At 56.6% G+C, this 14,242-nt stretch overlaps 1 protein-coding gene across 4 annotated transcripts in view; it reads right to left on the reverse strand.

Annotated features, from left to right (window-relative positions):
• Window positions 1-3,907: 3,907 nt before the first annotated feature.
• The window catches only part of LOC144946436 (paladin-like), a 35,155-nt gene continuing 24,820 nt past the window's right edge, over window positions 3,908-14,242 (reverse strand). For all 4 annotated transcript variants that reach the window (XM_078875304.1, XM_078875306.1, XM_078875303.1 and 1 more), the window contains 6 exons: window positions 13,224-13,424; window positions 11,288-11,428; window positions 10,200-10,271; window positions 9,742-9,882; window positions 4,564-4,719; window positions 3,908-4,263 (listed from right to left, as the gene is read on the reverse strand). In XM_078875304.1, the coding sequence (XP_078731430.1) occupies window positions 4,114-4,263; window positions 4,564-4,719; window positions 9,742-9,882; window positions 10,200-10,271; window positions 11,288-11,428; window positions 13,224-13,424 (861 nt within the window). In that variant the 3' untranslated portion in view covers window positions 3,908-4,113. The remainder of the gene's footprint in view (window positions 4,264-4,563; window positions 4,720-9,741; window positions 9,883-10,199; window positions 10,272-11,287; window positions 11,429-13,223; window positions 13,425-14,242) is intronic.

A 14,242-nucleotide genomic window follows, 5' to 3' on the forward strand; every position in this document is an offset into this window, starting at 1 on the left:
TCGCACCCACGCTGGGCGAATTGCTTCACAACAACAATAATAATCATAATAGAAATAGATTTTTCAGAATGTAATTTTTTGGAGGATCAATGTTGCATCAGTTGCACAGACTGCGTTCAGAATCAGAACATTTACTTATTCTGGAGGAATCCGATGAGATTTCAAGCTCTTTTTCACAGATGCCCAGTAAATAAATGTTCAAACGTTGGAGCGGCTCAGGCGGTCAGGCCCACTGAGTGGACGGTTTTTGTCTCTCGAGGTCGAGGCGCGGCCTTCGACCATGTGACCCCGAACGCGCCCGTTCTCGTCGGATCGTGGAAGCTGAGCTGGGTTGAGGCTGCTCGATACTGAGAAATAAAAACTCACACGCGGGCGCTCGAAAAGCACAACCGGCTGAAACTGAAATGCGCGGAGTGGCACATGCCCGTTACCCGGTGCTTTGAAGGGTCGGTGGATCACGCAGAGATTTCTTAAACTCCCATAAGCCACTGGAGCGTGAGGTGACCAGGAGGTTGCGGCACGGCAGGTGGATTGAATCCATCTGTGCAGAGCTCGCAGTGTTATCCCCTTGGGAGCCTCTCCTGAAATGAGACCCAGCGTGGCCCTGCTGGATAACACGACGAGAAACGCGCGCGCGCGCAGAATCGAAGGTGACACGGACGTGTTTCACAAAGTACACACGCGGGCGCGTTTATATATACACAGCACGCACGCACACAGCACGCACACACACAGCACGCACACACACACGCTCGCACACACACGCACGCACACACACACGCTCGCACACACACGCACGCACACACACACGCACACACACACGCGCGCGCACACACACGCACGCGTGCGCCGAAGAGTCGGAGTCTGGGTTGGAGACCCGACTGGGGTCAGGTTTGGGGCTGGCTCACGCAATGCATTTCGCTTCAAGCACACTAAGCCCACGAGCTATTTTTTCGTAACGCACGTGACATTGCGTGATGTTTCACTAGAAGTACCCATTCAATAAAAAAAATATCAAATTCACAGTTCTAAGTCGCTCCGCTGCTGGATGAAGGCCTCCCCACGTCATGTCACTCATGTAGGTTGTTTGACCATACTTCACCACGCTGGTCGGTGAGGGCTAGTAAAGGAGAGGCCTCAGTTTTCCAATCCCTCTTAAAATATTCATAACATCGTCGTCACTTTGTCAGACGGATGTTTAATTGCCGTGTTGCCAAATCCACTGCTCAATGAGCGTCAGTGAGGGAGAAGCGGGGGAATGGTCCAAGTGTCACCACCACCAGGGTCAGGGCAGGTGTCACCACCGCCACCACCAGGGTCAGGGCAGGTGTCACCACCACCACCAGGGTCAGGGCAGGTGTCACCACCACCACCAGTGTCGGTGCAGGTGCCCGGGGCAACTCACACACCGTGTTGGGCCGCCCGATGCCTTCAATCAGAACCGGACGTATAACATCCGACGCTGTGACATTGAAGCACCCCCCCCCCTCCCCAAAGCGCGGGGCCCGGGGCAGTCACTCCGATTCGCCGTGTACCTCCGGAACAGCTCTGCGCACTAGCGACGTTCGCCGCGGCTGGAAATCAGCAACTCTGGTCGCCGGGTCCATCACGCAGCAGGGCGCCCACGAGGTCATCGACTCACACGCGCTCGGCCTGGCCGCACACGCGGGGTTCACTCCGACGAGCGGCGGCAGTGGCACGACCATCGCGTGCGCAGCTGGTGCAACTGCACTGGGGACCGGCCCCCGGGCTAAGCCAAGCACGCCACGCCCCACAGTGATCAGACGTCGCGCTTCAAATATAGTTTAAGCTCAAACGCGTAGAAATACTGCGTACATACTGTATATTCGTAAGTAAATTATACGTTCGCATTATTAGTTTTCGGCCTATATATTATGACAGATTATGTTTTTATATATATGTACACACATCATTCTCTCTCTCTATGTATGTATGTACAACAGCAGAAATTGATCATCAGCCGTGATCTATCCACTGCTGGACGAAAGGCCTCCCCAAGCCATCGCCATCTCTCACGGTCTCGCGACACGACGATCCGTCTTGCTCCCGACACTTTCAGCGCTCCATCTCCGAAGGTGCACGTCCTCTCGTGCGCGTTTCCCGCTGTGCGACTGACAAAAAACGCTCCTCCCAGATCCCTCGGCAGTCAATCGAATTGCGACTGCCATAAGAACGTGGAATTGGCGCCAATGGCTCAGGGCCGGTGGCGACCGAGGTCGCACGCCGGTTTGCGGGGGGGGGGGGAGAGGCGCCGACCTTGACGTGTGGAGTGCGCGTGGGCCCTGCGGAGCGACGGCCCCATGGGAAATTCACCGCGGTCCCGACAATGTCGCACGAACGGACGGTAAACAACAACTTGAGCACCACGTGCCGAGCGAGACCACGGTGATCGGCACTGGCGTCGGGGTTGACAGCGTGGGAAACGGACGCACGCACGTGAACGCGCGCACACGAACACGTAACAAGCGGCACGGCCGTGCGGACGCGAAAAACAAACAAACACCATCGCCGGGCAACGGCAGCTCCAGCGTCAGCGAGGGTCTCCCCGAGCGGGTCGCCCGTGCCGTCCCAATGGGCACCGCAGGGCAAGGGCCACTCCAACGGACGACGTGACGCCGCCTCTCCCTCGCAGCCTCCTCCCCTCGTGCTGCCCGGCGGGTGGAATTCCCTCCCATCGGCTCCCTCGCCACGTTCCCGCCACGGGAACCGTCCACCGCTGGATTGAGGCCTCCTCCGCACAGGTTCCTAGGGAGCGTAGAGTAGAAGTGCGCGCTAGGTGCCCCTGCTGGGAGAGTCCCCACGAGAGAATATTTTCTGGCCCACTCTTCGACGCCATCCGGACGTCTTGCAAGAGGTGGCAGTGCTCACACTGTACCCCCACCGCGCGCGGCGGTGACCTGCCGATCGGCCAACTGCGGTGCAGCCGTCTCCGCTGCAGCCCGGGTGGACAGAGGCGGTGGTGGTGGAGGAGGAGGAAGAGGGAGGATTCGAGAAGCTGGTCCCATTGTTTAAAAGCTGCCGTGCCGTGAGACGGAATCGTAAGCCCAGTGTGCTGACCACGGCACCGCAGCCGGTCACCGACGCTGCCCGTTGCTGCCCGTGTGGCATGACAGTGGTGGCGTGCCCCTCTCTCAGTGGGACGTGTCCCGTGTTGCAAATCTGCCGTCGTCACCCATCGTCGTCTCTCTCCCCAAGTTCCCGTAACCTCGTCGGTCGATCCAAGGAAGGCGTCGGTTCTCATCTCGAGCGCGATCACCGCAAAGGCTCTTTTTGCCGCTCGCTGGCTGCTCTGCGTCACCGTCAATGACAAAAATGAACATTTGTATATATTGTCGCCGCGGTCACCTTTGAAAACTCTTTTAGCAAAACATACTGGAGCCTGCGTGAGCGCTGGTAGATGCCAGTAGGAGTGGAACGCGAGAACGAGGAGGACATCATTCATGAGGAATAACGCTCAAAATCACGGACGAAAACAACAACACCGGAAGCTAACATCGCATAAGCAACACTGCCATAACAATTATACGGGCAGGGTACACAGGGGTTAAATTCAGGTCACAAAAGGGTCCCGGGGAGGAGGGCAGGTTACGGAGGGGTCACGCGTACGTGGCGACGCAGTGCAGGGGAGCGAGTTCCCACCAACGCCGTCACCTCGTGTCGGCTCCGCTCGCCTGCAGCGGAGCTGCCGGAGAGACGTGAACATGCAGCGGCTCGACGGGTGGACCGGAGCCGCGCTCAGCTCGAGTGCAGATGCCACGCTCTCTCGTTTTTTTGGAAGCGGAAAGTGCTACCAAGTGTCTGCCCCGAGAGCGACCCTCGGAATCGCTGCTGGGCACGGGGCGGTCCACGCCAACTCACCCCGGAGCGTCCCACCAGCCAACGCATCTCACGCAAACGGCTCGGCCCGATCACCCGCGGACACGCTGGGCAAGAGGCCGCGTTCTTCCTCGCCACGGTGGCAGCGGCGGCCGTCGACGTTGCCGGCACCGCCGGCCCGCGCGGTCTCGCCCTCGCGTCGCCCGGCTCGGCCCGCGGCGGGCAGTCGTCGACGCCTCCCGGCGGCGGGGATGTGGCTGCGCGCGGGACGCCGCGTCACTTGAACTCCCCGCGGGGCGGCAGCATGCGTGGGTAGCGGTGGCGCCAGCGGTGGCGCAGGCGGCACAGCGGAGACGACTCGGGGTCCTCGAACTCTGCGAAGCCGAGCCGGTCCAGCAGGTCATAGACCCCGGCGCGCGCGGCCACCTGGGACGTCACCGACGTCATCACCGTGGTCATCCTCATCGCCGTCATCATCGTCGTCGTCTTCCTCATCATCATCGTCATCATCATCGCTGTCATTGTCGCCATCATCACTGTCATCATTAGCGTTGTAATCATCATCATTACTGTCATTGTCGTCATCACTTGTAATCGGCGTCACAATCATCTTCACCGTCATCATCATCATCACTGTCATTGTCGTCATCATCACCATCTTAATTATTGCCGTGATCACCATCATCCCCGTCGTCGTCATCGTCGTCATCGTTTGTCAAGCCTCACCTGGCTCATCCAGAGGGAGAAGGGCCGGTCCCAGTGCGAGCCCTTCTCCAGGTGCAGGTAGGTGTTGTAGAGGATCAGGTAGATGTAGCGCTCCAGCCGCTGCAGGCTGCGCAGACGCAGAGACGCCCGCTCCTCCTCCGTCTTGGCCATGCGCACCTGGGCCCCGACATCAACATCACCACCGTCATCACCATCACCACCATCCCCATCACCGCCAATCACAGACATCACCACCATCAACAGCAGCACCACCACTCCAGTTACTCTCATCGCTACCACCACAATCAACACTGTCACCGCCATCACCATCGCGGCCATCACCACCACCATGACTGCCATCTCCACCATCACCGCATCTTCACCCGTACGCATCACCACCATCACAACCTTTATCTTTCATCGCATCATTCATAATTTAAGAGAGCATCTGGTAGTGAGTTCTGCCTGCTCCTTCTGTGCGCTGGACTCCTTTTATTCGAGAATTGAAGATTTGAACCTTAAGTCGGCTGCAGCAGGAGTCATGGCACTCAGGTCCAGGGTTCGAATCTAGGTTGCAGCCGCCCATCGCCAAACTAAACTAAACTTAAACAATGTTTTTATTTTACCAGGTAAGGCCCATTGAGCTGCTATATAGCTCTTGCTCAGAAGCGACCAGGCGACAAATGATAGCTCAACGAAGTGGCGTATATTATCACGTGGAAATTTATAGCAGCCAAATACTCTAAATGCATGCTTCTAAACGTGGAGGGAAAACCTGGAGGACCCGGAGAAAAATACACTCGACCACGGGGAGAGAGACATTCAAACTCCAAATATACAGGCATCAGGGTCATGATCGAGCCTACGACCTCCTGTATACCAGGCGAGGTAGTTAACATGTCACCACCGTGGTGAGATGTTAACTGCAGGGTCTCCAGCGTGGCGACTCGCTCAGCCCGCACACCAGCGACTTCACGAGCCACCCCGTCGAATTCTCAATTGGGTTCCGTTCGCAATTTGGCCGAATTCCAGCTCCGAGAATCGCACATGTCGGTTTGATTGACGCGCGATGGACACTCTCTGCAGGGCATGTGGAGGGGCGCGCCCTCCCGGGAAGCGGCTTCTTCGGAAGTACTTCTGTGAAGTCATCTTCCACGGGCCGTTCTCTGACACGGGGTGGTGCACCGCCAGCTGTCGGAGGTTTCGTCCTGGCCGCTTGACTCACGGCAGGAAAGGCACGAGCACGATTTTAATTAGGAAAAAAAACCCCAACGAGTGAAATGACTAAATAAATATCTAGATGGCCCCAAAAACACAAATACAGGACGTGCTGCTGATGCCAATGGTGGATCCGGGGGAGGGAAGGGGGTCAATCGGGTGATCCCCCCTGCCCCCCCCCCCTCTACTACCTTGAGACCCTGACAACGCCTTACTTTTTTTACTTTTAGCAGAGGAAATGCATTGAACGTTTTCACCTGTTTCATTATTCACGTCGGGCTCCGTCTAAAAAGCTTTCCAATTTGCGGACGTTTCTGGGTTCCGCTCAGCCACCACCACCACCGCCACCACCACCACCGCCACCGCCACCACCACTACCACCGCGCGCTCTGAGACTGCACGGAGCCTTCCCCACGTCGGCTTCAGCGTCGCCAAACGTGGGGCGTCGGGAAAGTCACCGATTCTACCGTCCCCCCCCCCCCAACTCTTCCCTGCGATGTAACCACGGAGACTGGGCCTGGCCCACCACCCCGCAGGCCCGACGCGGGATGCGTTGCGGTGCGGGGAAGTGGGGGGAGAAGTGGTGGTTTGGAACGTCCGCAATTATGCGTGGAACAATGTGGGAGCAGATGGAAACAAAACCACTTGGGCAGCGGAGGGGATTGTGGGAGCCGTTCACGAGGAGTGGTATTGTGACGGTCGTCCCCCGTCGGGAGGTGAAACGTCAGGCTGAAGCAGCGGTCTCTCATTTCACAAGTTTTCTTTTCGCCTATGTTTTCATAAACACACACAATAAAAAGTAACGATCCCCCAGCGCACCGCTCGGGGCTTTACGGCGTCGGGCCTGCGTCAGCCGTTGCCAAGGGGAGCCTGGCTCCGACCAGAAGGCGCTCCCGGCCGAACATCCAGCGAGTGATGCACGCCGAGTGTCTGGCAGCGAAGTGCCGTCCCCTCTCCGGGGTCAAAGGTCGAGACGGGGTCAAAGGTCGAGACGACGGTGGAGATGGCTCCTCATCGCCTCCGTCAAACCCCAGACACGGGGTCGCACGGGGCTCCTCCGCCGCTGCGCATGGGCGCGCCAGGAGCAGTGAAGACTTCACACCGCGACCCCGGGAGGGACGCCCGGCGCCGGCACCGTGGGGATGACGGAGAAGCGAATAGTCGCGCCGCCTCAGCCACGCGCCCCACTTGGCCGTCGCCATGTGGAATCGCTGCGGGTCGGCATGACCATCGCGTGAACAAATTTCCGAAGGCGCGGGAAAATGAGCCGGCCGAGCTCATACAATAAAAGACTTCTGAATGAAAAAAAACCAATAAAAAATAATTTAGAAAAAAAATCCCAGCCAAATTGCTTTTGAGCGTTGACGCAAATCGATCGCCATCAACAAATGAAAGCGCCACTCATTAGCGACGCTCGAGCAGCCCCGGGTGAGACCGTGGGCCGTCAGAAGCCGTGCCAATTCGCCCACGGTAATCATGGCAATAACAACGTAATTTATTCGTGGAGGAGAGCCTCCCCCGCCTCCCCTGATGCAACGCAGGGAAGCAATCGCGAGCCGTGCGGGGCAGCACTGGGCAGCTCTTGTCTCATTTCTTGTCCAAATTTTTTCAGAGCCACACGGCGCCAAAGGCCTTCACCGCCACCTTAAACTAATCGGCCGAGTCACAGATCCTTGGACGAGCGAGGAGCAGCTCGGAGTAAAGTGCTGCGTGCGCGCTAAACGCCGCAATCGGGCAGGGTTGATCGTCAAACCCGGATGACCTTCGCACAGACGACCGGGGAGCGAGCGGTGGCCACGAACAGGGCGACACGTTCACCTCCCGCCGCGCGCCACTCCGGGACGAAGAAGCCGACGCCGCGAGCGAGCCGCCCGGGCCCCGCCGGTGCCGGCTCGGCCTGCGACGGCCAGCGGTCGTTGTGCTCCATGCCGGGGCCCGCTCTTCCCCGTTCGCGAATCCGTCTGCTTCGTGTTCCCCCGCGGGTTCATGGGAAGGGGGCATGAGAGTCCCGAAACTCTGGCTCTCGGGAGGGTTCCAATTGGACAGTTCCCATTGGGCGTGCATCATAGCGTTGTCGTGGGACACCAGAGTCATCCAGAGGCAACCGCACCACGCGAGGGGATGACGGTAGAGAGATCGTCTCGTGGGCGGGAGCGGCACGGATTGTCGCGTCACGAGACCGCGAGGAGGCGGCCTTCGTGCAGTAGTGGATTGATGATGGCTGACGATGACGATACGTCCGTGAGCCAACCTGCTGCACTGCCGCCGCATGGCCGGCCTCCGAGCCCGGCACCAGAGCACGGGGCCGACCCGCCAGGCGGCACTCGGCCACGATCGGTCGCACAGGACTGGAGTGTCTTAGCGGAGTGCGGTGTGGACCTGCGGCCCCCACTCGCATCGGAATCCGCCCCCCCCACTCCCTCCCCCCCGTTCCCCGTCGCCGTTCGCCAGGTGAGATGCTGTACGCGAGGGCAGCAGCAGCGGCGTTTGCAGCTCCCCGTTACGTTCCCTCCCACACGTCAATGGCGAGGCAAGTAGCCACACGCACCGACCGACCACCGTCACCTTGAGTGACTCACGGGGAAATCTTTCACTCGCCTCGGCGGCGGCGTTATCCCCGCATTGCGAAGGGAGAACACTTGGGGTTAATAATTTCTGGAGATAATATTGTTAAATGTACCTACAATAAAACCATTGTCGTCATCAGCCATGGTCAATCCACTGCTGGATGAACACCTCCTCCCCAAGCCACTGCCACATCTCACAATCGGCAAAGCCCCTTGCGCATGAGCCGATTTCATCACTCCGTCTCCTCAGCGAACCTCCCCTTCGACGCGTTCCATTCCTCGGCTGACACTCCGTTACAGCTCTCTCAAGGCGTCACCCACCATCGCTCCACGCCCTGCCGCGTCCCACTAAGGCGGACCACCCTCGACCCTCCGACTGTTTTCCCGGACGACCGTGCAGTGTTAAAAAAAAACAAATAATAATTCTGGGAAAGATGTTCGACCTCGCGGAGCAACCGGTGTTAAAAGCGTTCACCGGGTACAGCGAGGGCCCACTCTGTGTCCACGTGGCCATGGCTCTAGTGTGCGATGCAACGTCAATCGTTAAAACCTCCGGCCGACGGACCGCATGGCGGCAACCGCGCCGGTCCACGCAACGTGCAACGCCGCGACCCACCCGGGCGCGATTCCTGTCCACGACACAGCGTGAGTCGCGGTGATTTCGCGAGTGACTCACGGTAAATGTTTCACTAAACCGGTGTTCTCCCCGATTATACGTTTACTGCGCCGCCGTGCGAGGTTAATGTCGTTAATGAGCAATCGGCTCCCCGCCCGGCCCGGTGCCCCCGGTGTTGATGCCCCGGTGAAGCGTCAGCACCGGGCCTCGTCACCGGACCGGCGCTGACCAGGGGAATGTGGGGGGGGGGGGGGTGAGGAGCTAATGGAAGCCTCGTTTGTGGACCTGAAGAGGAGTGCGGAGAACAGAGGACGATGGATAAGATGGCGGCCAAGGCCCCGCCGTGACGGCAGAAACGGCAATGTTGGCGGTTGTGGTCACGGTTGCGGCGGCGGGGGCCGTGGTTGTGAGGGGCGTCACGGTGGCGAGATGTTAACTCCCTCGCCTGGTATACAGGAGGTAGTGGGTTCGATCTTGACCTTGACGCCTGCTGCTGTATATTTGGAATTTGCGTGTTCTATCTTCCCGCGTGGATTTTTCTCCGGGCCCTCCGGTTTTTCCCTCCGCATTTAGAATGAACATCACGCGTCCAGAGTATTTGGCTGCTACAAATTTGCACGTGATGATGATGATAAGCCACTTCGTTGAGCTATCATCTGTGATACGCCAGGTCGCTTCTAAAAAAAATCAATACAGCTCAGTGGAGCCTTACCTGGTAAAGTAAAAAAGTTTAGTTAGTTGTGGTTGTTGTTGCTTGTGGCTGTTGTGCGGTCACGGTGGCTGCGACGGTTGTGGCACCTTGCGGTAAGTGCAGAAGATGACCTCGCGCAGGTGGTAGTGCATGGGCGTCATCGTCTCGCTCACGGCGTCCAGCGCCGCGTCCACCTCACGCTTCATCTCCGGCCCGTCCGGCAGCATCCGCAGCAGCTCCAGCACCGCCTGGCGGCACAGAGTCGCGGAGAATCCATCCGTGCGGATCTCCACCCGCCGACGGCGGCGCGCCCGCAGCGCGGCACGCACGCGGAGCGGCGTGGCGTCGGGGGTCACGTGACCAGTCCACGTCTCCCATTCGTCGTCGTCATCATGTCACGTGACCCTGACGCCGGCACATAACGGTCAACTCTTGCGGACGACGTCAGGTGATCTTGAGAACAGGACGCCTCCTCGGTATGACCATCGTCACATGGTCTTCGTCCAGCAGTGGATAGATCACGGCTGATGATGATGATGATATCGGATGGGAGACGTGGACTGACCTCGAACTCGCCCTTGGTGTACTTGGCATCGGGGACGCTGACCATCTCCTCCTCCGTGTCCACGGGGAAGCCCTGGCAGGGAGAGGGGAGACATCGTCGCCACCGTCACCACACCGTGCGTGACCTGCCCATCATCCCTCCCTCCGGTGGTCGATAAAACGTGTACCACTTTGCGGGGCAGTCAACAGCGGTTGTCCTACAGATAGACTCGCCCCTCGCTGTAGGACAGTGGACTTTCCACCACTGGCTCAGGGCTGCAAATAGACGATGAGCACCTCCTCATTCGTGTCGGAAGTCACTTTTGTAAAGCCAAACGAGCTTGCTTGATAAGACTGCATCTCTGCAAAGGGCACGGACAGACCCATGCTTGAAATGACACTCGGGGACAAAAAGGAGGAACGCGTGGATCAGAGAACATGAGCAAGTTACAAACGGAATTTAAATCCCCGATGCAGCAGTGGCAAGAAGATGATAAAGAACACGGAGAGATGCACAACTGCAATTACAATGAGACCCATGCAGACCAGCATAAGTGATTTTACCCACAATGCTCCACACATAAAGCGAGGTTGTGTTTGCATTGCTCTTTGTGTCGCACGGGGTCCCGTATTTTTACATGGTGTGCTCGTACCAAAATAACAGAGCGCTCCTGCTGCCCCTACTTGTCTGACACTCCTTCCCCGCAGCAGTCTGCGCTGCTCACTCCCTGCTCCTGTCAGAGGTTAGGCTCAAGGCACGTCCCCTGCCGTGACCGAATATCCCCGACCTCCCCCCTTCCCGTATCGCGTCTACTCGCACGGTCTAGACAGCCGTCCTCTTGCAGCCGCACGGCGTCTTGAGACACAGTTGCAGCCGGGAAGAGCGGTCGCGAGCCTATCGGAGCGAGCAACGGGTCAATACCCGGCCGGGTACGGGTAGCCGTGTATCGGGTAGGGTACGGGTATCGGGTACCCGATTGCGACCTCTGACGCTGGTGACATCCGTCTGGGCTCTGCGCGTTCGTATTTCCATTGCAACCCGCGAGCAAGTGGGAATCCGGCCCCCGGAGAGAGAGGGGGGGGTTTGGGGGGGGGTACCCCCACACGCACGTTGACGTGCCACAGGAAGAGCACGGCTGTGGCCATGGCGGTGGTGGTGCGGCTGCCGCCGCTGTGGCAGCTGAAGAGGAACGCGGCGCTCGCCTCCTCCGCCAGGGTCACCTTGAAGAGGTCGAGGAGGCGGTCAAAGTCCTGCGGCCGGGGGGAGAGGCGGAGGAGGGGGCGCGCGCCCGGCACGCGTCGTTTAAGGTGGTTTGGTAAACTAAAAATAACGACGAACGGACGAACAAAAAATTGGCTTGTCCGTGAATTCCATTTGGTGGATTCCGTAAACGATTCCCTTTCTTGGAAATGACGGGAGCGATAACATTCACAATGAAGTAAATAGAAAATGAAAACTGGGCACGAGCGTTAAATGGGTGAAGCGGTGCCCACGACTGCATCGGTCTCATTCACTTCATTTGAAATGTTCACCTTCTCGTTCACTTTCTTTAAATATTCACTTTCTCATTCACTTTCTTTGAAATGTTCACTTTCTCATTCACTTTCTTTGAAATGTTCACTTTCTCATTCACTTTCTTTGAAATGTTCACTTTCTCATTCACTTTCTTTGAAATGTTCACTTTCTCATTCACTTTCTTTGAAATGTTCACTTTCTCATTCACTTTCTTTGAAATGTTCACTTTCTCATTCACTTTCTTTGAAATGTTCACTTTCTCATTCACTTTCTTTGAAATGTTCACTTTCTCATTCACTTTCTTTGAAATGTTCACTTTCTCATTCACTTTCTTTGAAATGTTCACTTTCTCATTCACTTTCTTTGAAATGTTCACTTTCTCATTCACTTTCTTTGAAATGTTCACTTTCTCATTCACTTTCTTTGAAATATTCCCTTTCTCGTTCACTTTCTCTGAAATATTCACTTTCTCTTCCTTTGAAAGTGGATGTCCGAAAGACGAGAGACCGATGCAGCTGCGGGCACGGCTTCACATTGCAAGAAAGGTCCCATGATGTAGCTGCTCGCCCCGAGCTCTCAATGTCCTGTTAGTGGCATTGTCCTTGGCGTCCTCTGGTCTAACACTGTTTGAGTCTAGGCCCCCTGAAAGCTGTCTCTGGTGTGGACCAATCAGTTTCAGGGACAATGCATCAAGTACCACCAGAGCGTGTGTTTTGTTTGCATGTTCACCACAAGTACGTGTGGTTAATGCAGACAGGATTGCTTGCAAAATGTTTCTATTGGGTGTTTTAGCATATTAACCCAACTGTTTTATTGCCAGAAAGGGTAAAACCTATTCTTATACGGCTTCACCCATTTAACACTCGTGCCCTTGCTTTCAATTTATTCGGTGAACGCGTGTTTGTCTTCTACGATTTCTATTTTCTTAATTGTTCACGTTATCGCTCCACGTTCACTTCGGTGAGCAAGATCCCTCCTGTCGACAAGGGTACCCTTGTCGAAAGAGCTCTCCTTGTCGAAAGAGCTTTCACCACTGGCTAAACCAAAGTTCATTCCATACGACCCGTGACCACACGAGGCCTCCCGCTTTCACGCAGCCTGCAGGCATTGTTCGTTTAACACGTAGGCTTTTTTTTGGGTTAGATCGCATAAATATATAAATGTGTCGCCATCACCCGACACAGCCAATTAGTAAGGTTTGGCACGTAAACAAAACGTGCCAATTCGATACTAGTACAGCACACCGGTGTGTTGGAGAGCAAATCCACAACATTTACACTCTGAGTACGACGTTTCGCGGGTAATTAATACCGGCATCATCAGGCAAGAGTCAGATTTGTTGTTCGTCTCTGCAAAGATCGCACTAATTGGGTACCGGAGGGGAATATCTTCCCCTTGGCAACAACCACCGCATTTCTCACGTGAGCGCCACGCTCAGTCACTACTCAGTCACTTCTCAGTCACTCCTCAGCCACCCCTCCAACCATGCCCGGCGTCTGCCCGCAAACCCCCACACCGTGCGAGCCCCACCTGCTCGGAGGGGGCCGCCCCGTCGGGCAGGGGCAGCCGGTGGTAGCGCAGCTGCGGGTGCAGCGAACGGCGCAGCGCGGCGTGCACGCCGGCCGGAGTCTCGCACGCGTGGAACGCCTTCACCTGCTTCTCGTCGTCCTGCCACGCCTCCAGCCAGCCCGGTGCCGCGAGCACGCGCGCCTTGAGCTCCCGCTCCACCTCCTGCGGAAACAACAACAACAACAAAACGGGTGACGCTCTCCATAGGGTGACGTGACGTTCAGCGAGGCACCGTGGGTGACGTGACGCTCGGTGAGACTGGAGCGGAGGAGGAGGAGAAGTTGTTGCCGTTGTGGTTCTCGGTGTTGGATGGCTCCGGGTAAAGAGAAGGCTACAAACTCCACTCCGAGTTGGTAAACTATCTCAGGTGGCAATGCACGCAGGCGGATTTTACCGAGACTCTGGAATTAACAGGGAGTAGCTTCTCACACAGAGACCCGAGGACTCACATATAAACCCACAGACCTCCTTAGTGATGCAAGGACTCACATAAATGCATAGACTCACATAGACATCTCTACAGTCACAGTGAGACCCCAAGAACCACATGGAGACCTACAGACTCGCATCGAGGCACAAGGAGTCACTCTAATGCCCTGGCAGTGGCTTTGTTTAATTTCTTTTGAAATCTAATTGCTTTAGAACTGCTTGTTGTGTTTAGTTTGTTGTCCTTCCCCCGCACCTCCGAATAACATGGTTGGCTACGTGCGGTGCGAAAGAAGTTCAACATACACACGTGCACCAGACAGACACAGGTGTCTCCACCAGGAGACCTCGTCTGGAGGGATGAATTCATCCCGGTCACCAATTGCCTTGCAATAAAAACCAAAATCCATGCCAATGAATTTGCCGCTCCTCCTAATTTGGTGAAAATTCCAGCTCTGAAAATCAAATAAAAAAATCGGGTGTCTGTCATGGGACGTGATTCTGTAGCTGGGGGCGAGCGGGCAAACGCTGCCCCCTACTGAGTGAGCCAGCAA

Source organism: Lampetra fluviatilis, chromosome 41 (assembly GCF_964198595.1).
Source record: "Lampetra fluviatilis chromosome 41, kcLamFluv1.1, whole genome shotgun sequence".
In the NCBI taxonomy this organism is placed as follows: domain Eukaryota; kingdom Metazoa; phylum Chordata; class Hyperoartia; order Petromyzontiformes; family Petromyzontidae; genus Lampetra; species Lampetra fluviatilis.